The following is a 19,125-nucleotide window of genomic DNA, read 5'->3' on the forward strand; positions in this document are numbered from 1 at the left end:
TTAAAGGCCTAGAATTCTCTCTCCATTCTGACACAGCCACTTATGCAAAGGATTCCTTCCCTCATTTGTTAATCCACTTCCTAATTCAACGACTGCCCAAGCAAGCATCCAGCCAGGTGCTGGGGACACAGCATTAAAATAAGACAAGTTGAAGTTGCTAACACTATTCACTGGAGGTCAGAAGTATGGGTCAGGAAAATAAGACACCATAAAATTGGAAACAGGTAAATGATCAAGATGATTTCACATGGTGGAAGTCCTTCAGAGACAATAAAAGAGGAGATGATTGACCTGATAAAGACTGATCATCGACAGTCAGTGCCACATCTCTCTCAAAGCTCAGGCACAAGACCTTCCCAAGCAATTTCCAATATAAATGTCACTGCCTTTTTTTTTTTTTAAAGCAACCAGTGTCAGATTATCACGGACACAAGTAACAGGATTTACTCTTGCCAATACCACACTCTGAATAGCAAAAAACAAAAGCCAAAGGCTCGGCTTTTTCATCTATGCCTCTTAATACCATTTTGACAATTTCCTCTTTTCTGACCACATAATTAGGTTTTCCAAAAGCCTTATCCAAGAGTCCATCTTACAGAGGCTAATGTCATCACTAAGTAATTTGTAACTGGAGGGAATCTCCTCCGTATTCTGCAAGAGTTGGAATTCTAGGCTGAGATGAATGGGAGAGGAGGTCCTACAGTCTCTGCCTTGAAGGATCATCTGCTGGGTCCGGTCCCCCTGTCAGATATGCCTCTCCCTAACTGTGCTAGAGGACTGGGTGAGGATGCAGAGCCCTCTCTGGAGACCTACATGCTCCATCCTCAAAGCTCTCTGCTTTCCCCAAACTCCCGGTAAATCAGTGAAAACCCCTCACTGTGCACCTTTCACACTCTTTCTGCTGAGTTGGAAGGATAATTTCCACCTCACTTTTACTGATGAGCAACCCAGGACTCAAAGAGGTTAAGAAACTTGCCTAAGGACACACAGCTACAAAGTAGTAAAGCCAGAGAGTGATCCAGGGTCTCTGACTTTGAACCTGTAACAATCAGGGTCTCTGTGGGAAATAGAGAGGTTTGGCAATTTGCAGCAAATAAACTATTTACAGAAGTATGAACACAGAGTAGATAAACCACAAGGGATGGTGTACTGCCACAGAGTTTATAAAAAGGGAGCAAGGGAATCTCTTTCCTAGGCATGTAAAGGCAGGGAACCCAAAAAAGGCCATCTGATAGGACCTGTGGCTTTCAGTCAAGAGGCTCAGTCAGCCCACGGTGACCCCATGGAGAAAGAGCTAGGGAAATCCTATTCTCTCCACCCCCTCCCTCACCTCCTGCCTGTTCTTCATGCTGAGGAAACTCCAAGAACCTAAATGATCAAGAATCTGCTGATGCAACCCGTTTTTCACCCTACCAGCAGGACACAACAAAGTGGAAAAGGGAGGGGAGAGAAGGTTTCTGGAGAAGCAAATGGAAGGTACTTTGCCCAGACTCCAAGGCTTTTCCCACCATCCCCCCGTCTCCCCCTTGAGGGATGACTGGAGCCAATACCGAAGCACACTCCCTCTAAAGGTGACACTTCAGGTAAGCCTCATGATTGTTCATCTTGCAAATACTGGATCACCTTTCTCACGTAGCACTTAGCAAGGATGAGCTTTAGGGCAAAGCTCAGTCACGATTTTGTCAAGGTTGTATTTTCTTCTTCACTGAAATCCAGAACCCTAATTTCAGAGTTACTCCAAGTGAAAACCCTAGACCCATCTGCAAATGCCGATTCCACTGCTGCCTGGCTCGAACTCCAACAAGGTAAGCAGCAACCCACCAAGCTGGGGATTCCATCTGCAGCTTACGTATAGCAAGGGAACAAGATCCAAGTATAGAAAGGAGTCAGCATCAGGCAATCAGCGAAAACCAAGGTCTGGATCTCCCCTGAGGGCAGGAAAGCGCTATCCTGCCAGAGGGGTATGCCCTGGGGTGGCGCTGACAGGGGTGCCCTGAAGCTCTGAGGTCAGTAAACAAAAGGAAACCGCATCAGTTGCCAAACTATACATGTAAAGCAGTGGGAATCAAAAGCCAGGGATCAGTGGCCAAGAGCGCAAGAGCTAGGAGCATGAGCAAGTGAGGAAGGGGAAGGGGAAGGCAGACCTTGGTAGAAGCTACAATCAGGCACTGGCTTCGATGGGTCTGCCATGGCACTTTATGGGGAAGGGGCCACAGCCACAAGCCAGGTTTGCCAGAGCAAAGGCCTAACAGGAGCTGCCCTGGCCACCTGGGTCGATGGACTCAAAGCAGGAGCCACAGTGGCCACTCAGATCCACTCATTCTTTCTTCTGTTTGATCGCAGCCTTACAGATGCCCTGAGGGCAGGAACAGCTGCATATATAAAGGACTCCTGATTCAACAGATACTGGAATCCCCTCCTTGGATTTGTCCTATTCACTTCTCTCAGATACGGAAGAACCATCACTATCAAATCCAGCATCAGCAAGCACCATGGTGGTATGTATTGAACTCTTACCAGGCACAGTGCTCAACTATTGATAAGCTACGGCCACAGGGTTGACAGCCTCCCAAGACCCACTTCCTTCCCCCTCTTTGCTCAAAGTACCAGAGTCTTGTTGGAGCAGTGTGCCAGCATCATGAAAGGAAGAATGGTTAGTCTGACAATCATAGCAACCCCTTCCCCCTTTGCCAGGGGAAAGCCTCTAGAGACAATGCTGAGGATAACAGAACAGAAGGAAATAAAGGATGCACTGGTCCCAGAGGACCAGAGCACAAACTCATCTCAGGCACTGCCTCATCTCAACTTCTTTAGGTGACCATAATAATCCTTAGTTTAAGCCACTATTATTTGCAGCCAGCAATGTCCTAATACATGGGCATGGTCTTGTTTAATTCCAGTTATCCAGTGAGGGAGGCATTATCTTTATTTTAGGATTGAAGTTTAGGAAAGCTAATTAGTTTTAGGGCACATGTATTAGGACATTGCTGGCTGCAAATAACAGTGGCTTAAACTAAGGATTATTATGGTCAAAGGTTAAGCGTCATGGTCCTGGAATCCCAGGATCGAGTCCCACATCGGGCTCCCTGTTCAGCAGGGAGTCTTCTTCTCCCTCTGACCCTCCCCCTCTCATGCGCATGCACTCTCTCGCTCATTCACTCTCTCTCAAATAAAATCTTAAAAAAAAAAAAGGAAAGTTAATTAACTTCGCTAAAAATCCTATAACTCGAGCCAGAGCCGAAGTTGAAATCCAAGGTTGTCAAACTCCAAAAGCTTGTGATCTTAACCACTATACTTTCTCTCACTGCATTCATGTAATGCCTGACCCGGGACAGCATGGGCTCCACACAAACAACACTTAGCATTATGCCCATGCTCCGACCATCTGACCCTCCTCACATACCCACTTCAATCTTGTAACCCCCATCTCAGCAGAGGCTAATTGCCATGGTCTCCCCTAGCTACACAGCTGAGACGGAACATGCTGATCAAGGGCAGGGGCTCTTGGCTCCCTGCCCTGTTTCTATGGCCACTGTTGTGTGGAGCCCAAAGCAGGCGGCTACAGGCCTACAAGTGAATACCACCACATACACTGCCAAGTCACAGAACTGCCCAGAGTATCCTATAAGCCCTCATCCCTCCTGAATATGTTCCTTCTCCACACCAATGACGTGGCAAGGCTTTATTCTGCTCAATGATAATGCAACTGAGGAAGGATACATGCCAGCTCATCATTCAGGGGGAAAGTGCTTGTATATGCAAAGAAAAACCTAAAGAATGGCAATACAACTGTTAATGATCACCTCTGCACAATGGAATTAAGAGTAAGGTGATAAGAATTATATGGTTTTAAATAGCTTTCTCCTGTTATGTTATTCAGTACTATAACATATAGTTTATACAGGAAATGCATTGATAAATTTATTATTCTATCATAGAAAGCTAAAAAATACCTATGCTGTAAATTTTCACCCCAACCTTCACATAGTTCCCTAGAATTTCTGTCCTCATAGCTTCTTATACACATTTTATTTTGTGAATCTGACAAGCACCTTTTATGATCTCAAAAAATTAAAGAAAAATCCACTGAGCTTCACAGTAAGGCTACACCGAAATAGCATACGATACTCATTTAAAAAAAAAAAAAAAATGCAAAAACCTGCCTACGGGGCTTAATTTAATGGGCTTGATAGGAAGACCTTACTGTGAGCATCTAATGCAGTTTCAAGAAGCAGACCCACAGAATTTTATACTGGTAGCTACCTTACAGGACCAACACATGTACCACCCAATTATGTCTGCTGTCCAGCAGAGGGGGCACATTGGCCCTTAATCCTACCTGTGATGGGTTTACTTTCATACCCTATGTGTAAATCACCTACACTCAATTCATGCCTGCCAGAGCTCCTGCGGACACAGGACACATGCAAATTCAACTTGAGAGTGAGGCATGGTTCACCTTATGCTGTGAATCAGACCAGGAAATCACCAAAAGCCTTTTATAGATTAACTGCCTTCCTCAAGGAAAGAATAATACACAGAAATTCGAAGTAGAAATACTAGGATTATTTCATCTTCACCATTCCTTGTGCCTAATGTTTACAAAGCACATTGAAATTTACAACACACATTCCATGCTGGTTCTCACTGGATCCTCCCTATAACCCTGTACACACAGAACAGGTAGAAATGCCCATTCTGTCCAGAGAGGGGACAGAGGCGAAGAACAAGGAGACCTTTTTCTGGAACGATCTAGAAAGCTAAGATCACAGGTCAGAAGCCACAAATACAGACCCCCTAAACCAGTATTCGTCCATTTATTCATTCATTCAGGTATTTACAAGTATCTGTTGACTACTTATTACAACGACAGCTTTATCATATACATTGGGGATACAGTCGTGAGTTCTCAGGGTGCTTACAGCCTGTGGGAAAAGCAGACATCAATGAAATGATCAAGAACTCCTCTGCAGGAAAAGGAGCACTATTTTACAGTCCAAGTATAAAACACAAGTATAAAGTCTTCGTTCTGAAGATTAAGGGTAAGTAGGATTTAGCTTGGTATTCCAGAAATGGCATGTATGGAGGTCCTGTGGCATCCACGAAGATGGTTCTCTTAAGGAACTAACAGAACTGGAGGTCAGCAGAGCAGGAAAAGCAATGCAAGAGCAAACTGAAGAAGGAAACTTGGACCGGACTAGGCAAAATGTTTCAAAGCTCTATGAAGGATTGTGACTTTAATCCTAAACTTACAGGAGGCCATTAAATGCACTTACCTACATGTTGCGGTGGGAAGGGAAGTTGGTAATCAGGTTTGCAAAGTGAAGTCCTTATATATCACCCTAATGTCCATGAAAAATTGCTACCAGTGAAAGTTACTCTGAATTCAAGGTGCTCATCTATTTCCTGTGCTCGCTCTTATTAACTCCTGCAGGCTCTAGTATGAATCTAATTAGATACCAATAAAAGTAGCAATAATGACCGATGTCCTCCTAAATGGGGGTCTCCCAGCCCCAACTCTTTATTTCACTGCCAACAGTTTAATGAGACACTGTGATTGCAAAGTCATCTTAAAGAACAGAGTTTATCACCTTGAAATCACGAGTATCAGAATTTATATTGAAACAGTATAAAACCACCCATGTAACACTGGAAACACTCTCACATTTGAAGAAATGGCCAAATGGCTCATTTGCAGTCAGTCATGATTTAAGATTAAGTCCTTGGCCATTACACATCAGCAGAGAGGTACATGCAAGCCATATAAATCACACGAGGATGATGGGCCATTCGAAGGCCTGACCCGATATGCTCTCTGTGGTACTGAGACCATGAACCTGCCTATCAACATTCAGATTCCAGGAAGGAAGAGGAGTCTAAAAACAATACCACAGAAGCCCTCAGAAGTCTGAAGACCAACAGTGGTTGGAATGCACAAGGGAGATTTTAGTGCCACAGGGAAATGGTCCCATGAGGTGATTAGCATCCCCCGTTTTAGAAAGTAGCACATGTAACTTGGCCTTTGTTTTCTTCAGTTTATAAATGGAATACATTGTACTCTTTCCATGAGAAGTTACAAGTGTTCTCTTGTCACATGAGGGTGCTAAAAAAATAAAGAGGAAAAAAAATGGAATGACTGGTGAAGAATAAGCTCCCTGAAGAAATAAGGACAGACCTCTAAACACTGGTTCCAGGCGGCAAAGACTCTCCGGGATGAGTCCCTTTCTCTTTTCAGCACCTCACAAGTCCGCATCTAGAAGACTGCAATATCTACTTCAGAGAGCTACAGTGAAGATCAAGTGATTAGAGGAATCATCTCTAAAGAAATGCAAACACTAACTTCAACTCCCTAATGACTAAGCAAGAAGTCTGAGCTTCCCCCAGCATGGTGCTGGGCCTCTGAGGCTAAAATGTCAAAGAATTCAAGAAATAGGAATCATACATTCCCCACCTCTTTCCTTGCCTGTGCTTCAAAGATAGCATCAGACCTGGAGAGCAGGTATTAGCAAAAGTGCAGGGAGTGAATGAGTGAGTCAAGTGCTATGGTGAGAATGTACCAGGATGTCACAGCCTGGAGCCGTTTACGTCCAGTGGAAATTAAAATTCCATTCTAGTTAATAGAGGCATGCTAAGTGTCTCAAAGAAGCCAGCTGATGGCCTACACCCCAAACATGTAAGTTCCTGTGTGTGAAGTTTGCTATCAGGAAAGTGATACCCTCCGACTAATAGACTCTAATGAGTAGAGACGTAGCCTGACATTCCTGGGGAAGAATTACAGACAACAGCATCACAGAGGCCTTTTAAAGAGAAGGGGAATTATTTTCACTCTAACTGCCTGGGGAACACCCTCCAGTGAGGGCCCAGACATATTAACCAACCAGCTGGCTTAGTGGCTCTGGAACTACTGCTGGGAGAACATAAGAAATTAAGAAGGACAAGCTGAGGGACAAAAGTCAACTGAATTTAGGGGTAGAGTAGGGAAAACAATGTGCAGAAACCTTTTCCTTCCAAGCTTCCTCATCCTCACACCACACTGCCACCCCTGCCATACTCCACCCCCCACCAAAAAAGGCAACCAAATAGGTACAACTATATATCTGTTTCTTTGTATCCAACCACTCTGGCTACTTTTTGAGTTTCCAGAAAGAGGTATTTCTTTGCAATAGTGTAGGAAATCTATTCAACGACCACATTAATACCCCTGATCTAACTAAAAAACTAATGCAGTATTTGGATTTTTTTGTCCCAACTAAAAAGTCCTCATGGCTCATGCATTTTCTCTTCCCCAATGCTCTATTCCAACAAGTGAATAAGAGGAACAGAGACAATATATACTGTATTCTTTAGAAAGACAAGATTCCTTCCATCACATATATTGTCCTGCTTTGACTTTTCTCTCCTTGCTTTCCTTTTTAAAAAATGACAGTGCATATCAAAGAGACAATAAAATTGTAACAATAAAGATGCAAGCATCGATATGTTTCCTACAAGAACACATTTATTTCTCTTGCAGCCTATTTCCCCTTCCATTTACCCAGTATAGACCCCTGTCCATGCAATACAGTGACAACTCAGGATGTGTCTGAAGGCATGTAGATGTAATCACTAGAGCTGGAAATGCAGTCCTGTTTTCCTCTCTATTCTAATACATCTTTGGTCCCACATATGCAATAAAGTGCCTTCTTGTCCATCTACTCATGGTCTCAGGTAGCCAACAAGTCACCAAATAAAGGATAGATTCTATTGTATTCCTTTGCAGTCTTCTCCATTTACAAACCTAGAAACACCGGAGTGCAATTCATTAAGCCCTCTAGGGAATAAGAAGAAAAGATGAAGGTTCTTAAAAGACAAAATTAGAAACAGGTCTGCTACTGATGTCTTTAGAAGACGGCAAAGTTAAACGTGGAACCTACCTAATGAGGTTGGAATGAATAAGCCACAGGGTACACAGCATGGGTAGAAACGAGAGGGGCTCAGTCAGAATGAGGTATTCAATACTCTAATGTCTAGGCTGCCTAACAATTAAGTAGCTACTCTCCACTTGGCCAAAGAATCTACAACATTGGCCACCTGGATCTTTAGATCCAGTCTCCCCCATTATTTCTCTATAGCTTGGCAGCAAAGGTTTTTTCTTCCTTCAGGGTACGAAAGAAATGTTCCTCAACAGCACAACTATACATCTATACATCTACTGACTATGGTGCACTGCTCTATCTTGTAGGTCATCCATCTACCAAGGCCTTCATCGCCAGGTCAGCCAGCATCCCCAAAAGGCTGTCCATAGTCACATATCTGGGGCAAAACACTCAAAGAAATAAAGAGCACAAGATGGGAGAGAACAAGAAGCAAACATCCTTTAGCATCTAATAACGCATATGCAACACCTACTCCAGCAAAAGGAGAGATAAGTGAGAAAAAAAGATTGGGCAGTTAGGGTAAGTAGTCTGCTCACCAGCAGTATGCTGTAATGTCAACCCATATATCAATTCAAGTCATTGCAAACCCTCTGCTGGTATGTACTACATAAGGAGCCCTGCGAAGACAGCAAGGCTGGGTTGCTCTCCAGGGTCCTGATGATTGAAAAAAGAAAAGCATGCCCTAAGTAAATCAGAGACAGCCCAGACGGTCAGAGACACAAGGAAACCTAAGAATCACCTGGTCCTATAGCCCCCACTGTACTTAGAGAGCTAAGGCCCAGAGACAGGACATTACTTCAAGGTCATATGAATTTAACAATCTTTCAGCTCCTGTTTGCAGTCCAGAACATTCTACTTAGAAAAGCCAGATTTTCCAAGTAGGAAAGCAAAAACTATTTTGTTTAGGAAATTGTAACAAGCGAGTTTCTGCATTCAGTAAAACTTCACCTAGTTTTTTATCTCCTCATAAAAGCTGCGATAATTTTGGCTTCTGAGACAGGGAGGAAGAAGTAAATTTCTGCACCTCCTCTCTCACACGAATAAAAAGGGAAAGACACCAAACTGCATTCTCAAAGCCCTGCTAGGATCAACAAAAGACCTTATCACAATGGAGAGGTTTCCTTCCCTATTCACCATATTTACCCATTTTTAAAGAGATGCTGCAATTACATATTTTTTAAAAGGGACTCCACTGATATAAACACCATGTACCTTTCTGTTGTGTTACAAACCATAGAACCAAAGTTATTGGAGAAGAGTACCTAAGATTTAGCCATCAGAGTAACTTCAAGGACCTGATTGTCCTCAAACCCTACCTTGCACCATAGATCCACATTACACACTAGGTCCTCATCCATCGGACATGAGCTACTCTCTGCATACAGGTGAAAATCTGACTACACTGAATTCTTTTCCAATATATTTTAACATCTTTTCTTTCTGATAGTATAAGTCTATAGTACTTCGTGAAGCTGTATAAAGCAGCTTGAAATTATCAAGATTTGGCACCCTCTCTTGCTACATTCCTACAACAACACTGTGTTAGAAGAGTCACTACTATTTCCATTGTACAGATGCAAGCATGGTCCCCAGCAAATGAGTGAATGAACAAACTAAGACTCCTCAAGGAATGTAAGACACAAATGGCCTGATTTCACACTCCCGAATAATGTATGTAAATCACATTTTATAAATGGCAAAACCAAGACAAAGATTCAGCGTTCATTTCAGTCTAGATTAAGCCACAGAGAAGAGCTCTTCCTTCCCTTTCCTGCCCTCCCCCCCTCTCATACTTCCTTCTCTGGCCCTTCCTGCAAGCTTTCCCTCAACTTGATACCACTCACGCACACACACTCCTCTCTCACTGGCACTATGACTGGCTATGTAATGCTTATAAGACGAACCTCATTGCATGCTGAATTCCCATGTGACTGGTACAGAATCAAATCACACAGGTACAAAACTGTAAAGCTGCAGAAATTGTAATGCATTTTCACCTGGGTTGGTAAGAGACTGAGAGGCTCTTCCACATCTCCATCTCTCCCTCCTGTGATCTACCAAACTTGAATGTCTCCACCAGGAATCCAGCAATCCATCACGTACAGCCTTACAACATCTCTTTGTACTGGTGCCTTATACGGTTACTTAAATTTACACACAGGTATATCCTATCTCTCTAGCTCACTTGTCCTTTCTCCCTGGACAGAAGATCTAGAGCCGCTGGCTTAGTTGGACATGAGGCTTATGCTGGCTTCTCAATTTTAACTTAATTTCAGTAAGTTGTGTGCATGTGTTCCTGTTTGTGAAGTGAATCATCTACCCAGGCAAGAAACCAGGAGATTGAGTTTTGGCCAAGATCTCTTGGAAGCTGTAGCCTTCATCTCCCCCTCCTGACTGTAGTGGAAATGTTTATAAAATCAACATAGTATGTTATACATGTGGCTTAACTACCTTAAGGAATTTAGGTTTAACAAGATGTTTGTAAATACTTTAGGAGCTCCCTGGGAAGAAAATGCCTTATTAATGTATTTCATTATAAAAAAAAAAACAAAAACAAAACTAGAGAAACAGATGCTCGTACCCTGAAGTTACTCTGAAATATCAGACAAAAATGGTGAATTACTGACTTGTTCAGTGATTTATAGTAAGTTTTTTTTCTAATTCTGCATGCTCAAGGTCATTGTATGCAAAAATTCAACGTGCTCTGCAGTAAACAAACAGCATGTGTTAGAAGTAAAATGTGTTTGTTGTCTAGACTGTAACCATTAACTTCCTGTCAGAGTGGACAATCGAGCCGCACATGTGTGTGCACACTCATACAAGTCTGAACAAATGAGGTCAGGGTTCAGAGTTCTGTTGCACTATGGCTGTTTTAAGAGATTTTTTTTTCCCCAGCAGTGAGGCAACAGGAGGTTGGCTTAGAGTAAGGATACCTGCATATTGCACAAAGTGCTGGCCAAAGGGTAGATGAATGTGCCATTTGAATGATAAACACTTCTCAGTCTGTCCCTTAGCTACTGAGAAGCTCAGCTCCAGTCATTTCCAGACCAAGATGCTGGGAGTGACCATTTTCAGTTCTCTCCACTGCTCAGCTGCTATCACAAGTTGTCATATCAGCCTACTAATAGGGCTTCAGTTCAAGTCCATGCTTTCTCTGTTATCTGGGGACCAGGGCCAATCACTATAGGGGGCCCTGCTTGTTTCAGAATTCAAAGTGACTGAGTGAATAAGCCGTGAACTTCCTGATGGCAAGGACTTATTTCTCTGCATCCTCCACAGCCTGGCAGAGAGTGTCCAATATATTAATTTGAGGAGTTGATGGAAAGGTAAAAGTTACCAAAGGGGAGGAAAGAAAATCTTCTGAGGTAAACAGAACACATATGCACCAAATCCCAGGTTTCACTGGATTCTGGGCTCTTGAATAATGGGAAGAGGCCACAAGGTGAGCAGAGAATGGAAGGAGAGAATCTGAGGAAGGTTAGTGCAGACCTCATTCTTGTCTTTGTTGGCAACTGTTAATAAAAAGGCAGCTGGAGAAAAACCCAAGGCACTGGAGATAATCAGGCTAGCCGCCCAAGTGAATGGTTCCTTTTCTGTTTCTAGCTTGAGGTAATCTGCTACCCATTCTTTGGGAGCTTCTAAGACTAGGCCCAGCTAAACAGCTAAAGCAGGAAGAAAAGTGTTAGTCTCCACAGCAAGCAGAAAGTGTAAGACGACCAACTAAAATAGCAGTCACTTTTCTTATGACTATTAGTGTAATTAGGTCTGAAAAGACAGTCTCTCAATTCTCATCTTAAAAAAGGTGGAAAATCTCACCACATACCAGTTCCTCAGAGCAATGCAATTGCCCAGGAAATCTTCCTATTGCAAATGTTTTTATGGTCCTGGAAACGTCTGTATTTCTCCCCTGGGAAGACTCTCTCATGTGTTTTTGACTATGTCCCGGAAAGTACAGGTCATGAACACTTTACGGAGGTGATGTGCAGGGATAGAAAGACTAAGGCTTGGGAGTTAGATCTCGGTTCAAAGTTTTGGCTGTATGCTTATTACACATGACTGAGACTGAGTTATTGATCTTTGAGCCTTTCTAATTCCAAATCTGTAAAATAGGTCTAATAAAATTGTCCCCACATGACTATCCTAAGGAATATTATGGCCAGCATGTTATCTGGCCTCTGGTAGATGCCCAAATGTAGGTCTTTCCCTCATGCTAATGAAATGAGTTTCATTAGTAAGATTCCATATCTTACCCAAACAACTCCAAGGATCAGCAACCTAAGACATGTGGGAGGAAAATACTAGAAAGGAGCAAACTGCTCACACTGAATCAGGCTCTGGCCTTCCCTCAGCTCCCAAGTCCAGTGCCATGGTCCCCCACTGTTGGGCTGAACAGCCTAGCACTTAGAATGCTCATGAATCAGACTTGGGTCCAAATCCTAGTACAGCCACTTACTAGAAGCAGGACTGCAGACATATAATGTAATCTCAGCTCCGTCATTTTAAGGCAAGAAAGTAAACATGAGTATGGGATGAACTAATCTATCTAAAATGCTTAGCACTGTGCCTAGCACAAGTCAACATTCAAATATTATCACATCACCATTTGTCACCTAGCCAGCAGAACTCTAGTGGATGACAGGTTGAGAAAAAAGTACACCTCTAAGGGGAAAAGCCATCAAAAAGAACCTCAGGAGTATTAAATGCATACCTTTAAGAGTAAAAATCAGCCTTTGTGACATTCACTCTCTGGGAGAGTGGCCTATATAAGTAGACCAGCATCTTGATAAATGGACCAGAGCCTCCGCCACCCTAGAATCAGCTAGAGCTGCTGGGAAGAAACTTGTAAAGAAGGTAAGCCCATGTTATTCCCTAGACACTACCTTCTCTTTCCTTAATCTTTTCTTCTTCTTTCCTGGGGGCTCTGATGCAAGTACTTGGTTTTCCAAGGTCCCTCACTTTTCGTTGCAGCCTAGCCTCTTCCTCAGCTTCCTCCCCCTTCCACCTAAATCAGCGGTTTTGAAATACCATTCCATGTACCAAGGCTAGACCGCCTGCCGAAGAACTACATGGAGAGCTTGTTACAAATACAGCTTCTCAGAGGTTTCTACCCTCAGGAAATCTGATCCAGCAGATCAGAGATGGGGCCTGGTCACCCAGTCTTTTTTATAAATCCCCCAGTAATTCTTAGGTGTCATCATGTCTGGGAATTACACCAAAAATCAATTTTACCTCTCCTGTGGCCCAGTTGTCCTGGGCCTTTCTTTCCCCTGACCTACCTAAAAACCTCATCTGTGTTTGGGCCCATGAATCATTAACTGGCAACAACTTTACATTCTCCTTCCAAGATCTTATATAAAGAACATGTTAGGTCATGAACTAAAATATGATAAATTTCAAGAAAAATGAAGAGAGATTCGGAATCCCCCTCAGTCCATTCTTTATAAATGGGGCTGACCTTATAAAATACTGTGGGCTCCAGCTCTCCCGTCCTCTCTCCACTTTCCTAGTGGAAAGGCCAAGGTAGCCAAGAAGGACATACGGGGTATGAAAGTTCGGAGACAAAGAGGTACCCTAAGTGTGCAGAATCAACAACGAACACTGTACTGAGCATCAGAAACTAAGCACCACCCAGAGCACCTTATATGGATTATCTCATTCAGCACTCCTATCTATAGGTATTATCCCAGTTTACAAATTTAAAAATAGAGATGCAAAGAAATTAACTTGCCCAAATTCAGAGCAGACAAGTGGTTGAGGAGGTCAGTAAAAGAGTATTTCATAGGAACCAGAGAATCCGTGGAAGTGTGAAACGTTAGATTAGCAGAGACATAGCCTTTCCTCTTTTTCCTTCTCCAGAGAGATTAGAAAAAAAGATGATAAAACTTTTGGAAGGAGGAAACAAAAAAAACTACACAGCAAGAAACCAGCAGTATCCCCCAGACTTTTCAGGAGCGAATTACTGAACTAGAACTTTAAGGCCCCTTTCTGACCTGTGGCATAGGACATGCAGGGCCTTTCCGCTCTCCCACTGGGGGAGCGTACAGATGGCGAGCAGGGCAACAACAAGAATGCTAACTGGACTGAAGTTCTGGAAAACTGAAGGGGCCAATGAGCTCTTGAAAGTGGAAAGGAGGATGGCAGCAGAGGGCCAGCTTTCTCCAGGCTGCCCATGCTAGGACAATATGGTGAAAAGGAGCCCGTGGTTCTACGGAAACTTTGTCCAGACTCACTTATTATAATGTGGCTGAAGTCACAATTCTTCCCAAGTCCAGGAAGTAGCTTAAATAAATCAAAATGGACCACAACTCATTTCAAGATGGCAGAAGCTCCCTTAAGCCTGCCATTAATTTCTGTTCTCTGCCCTTCCTGGCCCTTTTCCAAAAGAAACTGCAGAGCTGGAATTGCAAGCACATTCGAGTACCTCCTCATCAGAAATGGAGTCTGGAGCTGATTAACCTTAGATTTTTTTTTTTTCTTACTGTTCAGTTCCAGAAAGGAGGTTGTCCCCAACATGCCAGTTCCTTATCCTGGGCCTAATGGAACAAGGCCTGTGTCTGAACAGTCATTTTGACAGTACCATTAACAAGAACCAAAGATTCATGGGCACTGCTCGCAATGCCAAAAACTTTCTCTGTGAGATCACTCTCCACAAGGATTTTCAGTGGATTCTAGAGAGATCAAAACCTTCCCCTCAACCACCATTAGCCAGTTGTCCAGCCACAAATGATCCAATGGAGACCACGAGTCTTTTTTCAGCTCAAAGTAAACCTGACTCCAGTGTCCTACATGGGGGATGAGATCTCCTTTCCACCCTAATTTCACGATGCCCAATGAAATCCCCCCAGGTCACACAAACGGTCTTGCCAATCACTGGCAAACCGGAAGTCTCATTCCTTTGCAGAGAATGGATGGGGTCAATTCCCAAAGATTCAAAGCACAGCCTCTTTAAAAAGCCTCCATTTGGAAAAGATATTTAAGCAAAGCTGTGCTTGATGAAGTGAAAGAGAATTAGTTGCTTCAGGGGCACGGGCTTCTCAGCTTCATTCGAAGGTAGACGGGCTCATTCACTTCCAAGTCGAACGAACTCAACAACAATATATCATAGTTAACTGTGATCACAGCTCCATGGAATTTCAGCTGGTGCTGAAGTCCGCGGAGGTGCACTTACTATTCCCCAATCTGTAATCACCCTTTTGTACATTTGTTCCTAATCACAGGGTACGGTTTCATCTTAATGAACTGTTTTCTTAGCATATTACGGTTGGTCATTTCAGCACATCTAATGGCCCATTTGGTAACTTAAATTACAATTAGGGCCCCTTGGTTTTTATTTCCCAGCAAGGCCTGGAGGGGTTTGATATTTTTCCCCCTTCCCGCTACTTGATTTCAAGGACAGAATTGCAGAAGAACAGAAGCACAGACCTACCTGTTGCAGTCGACGTGGAGCAGGAGATGAGAGGCACTAAGGGACAACGCAACCTTGTGCCACTGTCCATCTGCCAGCCGGTACGGAAGCGCCTCGGTCCTGGGCTTCCCGTTATGCATGTAGTGGTATCGGATCTCGTCCCTCAGACCGCTGCTCTCCAGTTCAAAATAGCTGCATGTAAAGGAACAAAAACTTGATTTTACTTCTGGATCTCCCAGTCATCAATCCTCACTACTTCTCTACCACCTTTCTCAGAATCTGCAATTAGCTACACATGACACAAAGATCTCCTAACCAAAAATCAATTGTACTGCATGGAATCCAATTCACCTGTTGGAGAACCTCACCGTGACACCTTGAGCCTCTGAAATGGGTACCGATTGATCCACTGTGAAGAGAGCCACAAGCTTACCGAAGCATGGTGTAGGGTCTCTTCCAATACCTAGAAGTACAGTTCAGAACCCTCTATTGTCTAAAAAAAAGCCTATTCACGTAGAATGGACTTAATGATGCTTATTTTCATTACTGCCATATTTACTTTTTCAAGAACTAAAGGACGAAAGAAATGACTTTGGATTATCAGAGACTGAAATAAATTTAGGTAAGATAACTTTACTAAACACATTCCCCCTGGACAAAAACCTTTAAGTGGACAACAATTCTTAGAGAAGGAGGAGAGGAATGGTTGAAGCTACTCACATATGGACCAGTATTTCAAATTATCATGTCATGAGACATGTAATTGAGTCTTTTCTTTCCCCCAGATTGTTGGGGCATTTTCCAGATCCATGAAAAACTCAGCACCACCACTGCAGTCTGCACTTTTGTCATAAAATGCAGAAGTTTGGGACACTCCTCAGGCACGCACCGGGACTGATACTTTCAGTGGCAGACCATTTAGTCTAAGCCGCTGAAATGCATCATCGTTGTCATTAAATCAGGCCTATTCTCACTGCCAGGCATTGCACTAAGCATTCAACATACTATCTAACTTCTCACCTCTACAAACCTAGAAGGCTGATATTCTCTCTCTTTAAATGTTAAAAAACAGATTCTGGAATTAATCTACCTGAGCCGTAATTTAAACTCCAGTCTAAATTTGCCAGCCCACGTGTTTTCTACCAGCTTGCTGTCAATCTCAGAGGCACAATGACCAACAAGTAAGGATGGCCTCAACTGGCGCTGTCTCCCAGCAATTCATTCGTACAGACAACTCAAAAACGACCTGCCTATGTAGGACCTAAACCAAGTTCCATTCCTAGATTTGAAAGGACCTACTGTTTCTCTTCTAATCAGCTGAGTTGGCCTAACCCCGCTGACCAGACCGTAATTTAATCTAAAACACAAAAAGTACCTTCTATGAGCACTGAAATGAATAGATCATGAAACTCACCCTCTATTACGCAGGACTCCCAAGTCATGGGACAAAGGACAAATGCGTATTTCTTGCTTATCTTTCACAGGGATCCTCCCAAGAGAGCAGTGCTGGGGAAGATCAGACTCTGACCTACGTACCTCACACTAGACAGAATCAGGCCCAAGATCACAAACCAAGGTTACTTATACTATTGCAGCTAACTCCTGGGCTCAGGTACACACTTATTAGTAATAATCCAATACATATTTTATAAGACTGCAGAAAAGAAAATCCCTTAACATGGGAGACATTCATTTTAATGGAATTCTCCAAATTGCTTCCAAGCAGCTAGAACATTGAAAGAATCAAAATCTGAGAACTTAAAAGGTCAGGAAGACCTTAGAGATTATCTGGTCATTCATTAATTCATTCAACGTTTTGTTACTGAACACATAGTAAAGGGCTAAAAAAAGGATTTAAAATACAGATCTTGTTCTCAAGATGCTCTGAGACTAGCAGAAAAGGAAATAAAACGTGGCCCTCATACAAAAAAAGTCAGAAGCAAATGCAAGACAAAGGAAGCGGTCATGTCATGTGCTAGGAATGGACTCACTGCTTTCATAAATGTCATCTCATTTAATTTCAAGTTAGATATTTTTATCCCTGTTTTACAGAGTTCACTTGTGATTAGGGATTTTAAGTACCTTACCCAAGACCACGCAGTTTCTGAATTTAAAAAGCAGCATGATTTTGGGTAAGAGACCTCACCAAGATCATCATGAGAAATCTCTCAATTACTTCATTTTGACCAATAAGCTACTGTTGCAAGAAGGGACAGGACCTTAAAGAGGATGTGAAAGACAATTATAAATGCTCCTATTGATCACCTGATAGCTCGGATGCCTGGGTGGCTCTGTTGGTTAAGCCACTGCCTCCGGCTCAGGTCATGATCCTGGAGTCCGGGGATCGAGTCCCGCATCGGGCTCCCTGCTCAGCAGGGAGTCTGCTTCTCCCTCTGACCCTCCCCCTTCTCATGCTCTATCTCATTCTCTCTCTCAAATAAATAAAATCTTAAAAAAAAAAGATCACCTGATAGAATTTTTAAAAAAGCGGGGGGCAGGCAGAGCTATTTAACCAGGTTCAATCGTTGTTCCTGGGGTTATGGCTTCATTGAGCAAGAGCTCATTACCCGCATACCTTGTAAAGATTACTGTAGCAAGCTATTACCTCAGGGTAGTCTCAAACCTACAGCTCCAAGAGAAGAAATCTGCCCTACTGTTAGGCAAAATAGATACTTGTGTCTTAGGAGAAAGTTTCTGACAGCATCGTGCGCATATTCAAGAAGTGCTGTATTCCAAACTTAGATGAAGTCAGAATGGGGTGTTTTGGGTTTTGTTTTATATACATCAAGTAACTGCTGAAATGGTCCTAAACATGACAAGGACACTGCATGGCTAAGTTCCATCTGGGTAAGATGGTTTCATGGGTGCTGGGAGGGGAATAAGGCAGTATTTCCAGAGAGTAACCCTCTGCTAACAGAAGTGTGAGCCTCAGTCCTCAAAGCAGCTTGGAGGTGGTCATTTGGCCTGACGACACTTGGCTAGAGCCTGGAGGGAAGACTCAGGATTTGCAGTAGAGCCTTGTTATTCAAAATATGGTCCACACACCAGCATCACCACCACCTGTGGAAATTCAGACTGGGGGTGGGGGGCACCACCAAGACCTAGATGAGTCAGAATCTCCATTTTAGCATGATCCCCAGAGGATTCAGGTGCCCATTAAAGTTTAAGCAGCACTATAGTGGAGTATCCCAGGTGTCACTTTACTTCCTGGACAGCTGGTTCCAGTGAGGGAAGCAGCAGTTTGATGCCATGAGCAAGTAAGAGCCCTGGTGTGCTGCCAGGGAGGAGGGGGACCCTGGAGGTGATTATGTAAAGAAGAGTCTAGTAAGCTCTCTGCGCCTGACCGGTCTGCTTTCTTCAGGTCTCAAGTGCTTAGAGGTCTTCTGTGGATTTTAGGGAGGGGTCAACTATAGGAATGATAAAATCACCAGCCAGACTTATAAGCAGCACTTCTCCCCTTAGCTTTGGGCCTCAACCAAGTCCTCAGCCAGGGAACTACTGTGGCTTCCAGAGAAGTCTGTTCATCCAGCAAATAACTGAAAACAGCAAAGACATTCACTACGGAGTTCTCCTTTTCAGATCGAACATCCCTAGCATCTTCTTTCTACCCCTCTACACCACCTAGACAACAAAGGCCCTCCTGGACATGGATTCTCTGCCTTACTCCTCTTTCCAGATCCTTCCCCATGCTGGTCACCATGCTCTAGCTGCAGTAAAATGAATCATTTCCCCCTGTGTTGCATCCAGCAACACAGACATTGTCAGGATTGTGCACAACCATGAATGTATCCTAATGCTTGCAAG

General features: G+C 43.3%; 1 protein-coding gene across 2 annotated transcripts in view; it reads right to left on the minus strand.

Moving 5' to 3' along the window:
• The window catches only part of NELL1 (neural EGFL like 1), a 794,543-nt gene that overhangs the window by 659,460 nt on the left and 115,958 nt on the right, over window positions 1-19,125 (minus strand). For both annotated transcript variants that reach the window (XM_081798460.1, XM_081798459.1), the window contains exon 4: window positions 15,343-15,513. In XM_081798460.1, coding sequence (XP_081654586.1) covers window positions 15,343-15,513 — 171 coding nt within the window. The remainder of the gene's footprint in view (window positions 1-15,342; window positions 15,514-19,125) is intronic.

The sequence above is a fragment of the Leptonychotes weddellii genome, chromosome 11 (genome assembly GCF_054177405.1).
Source record: "Leptonychotes weddellii isolate Sample4059 chromosome 11, ASM5417740v2, whole genome shotgun sequence".
Taxonomy (NCBI): Eukaryota; Metazoa; Chordata; class Mammalia; order Carnivora; family Phocidae; genus Leptonychotes; species Leptonychotes weddellii.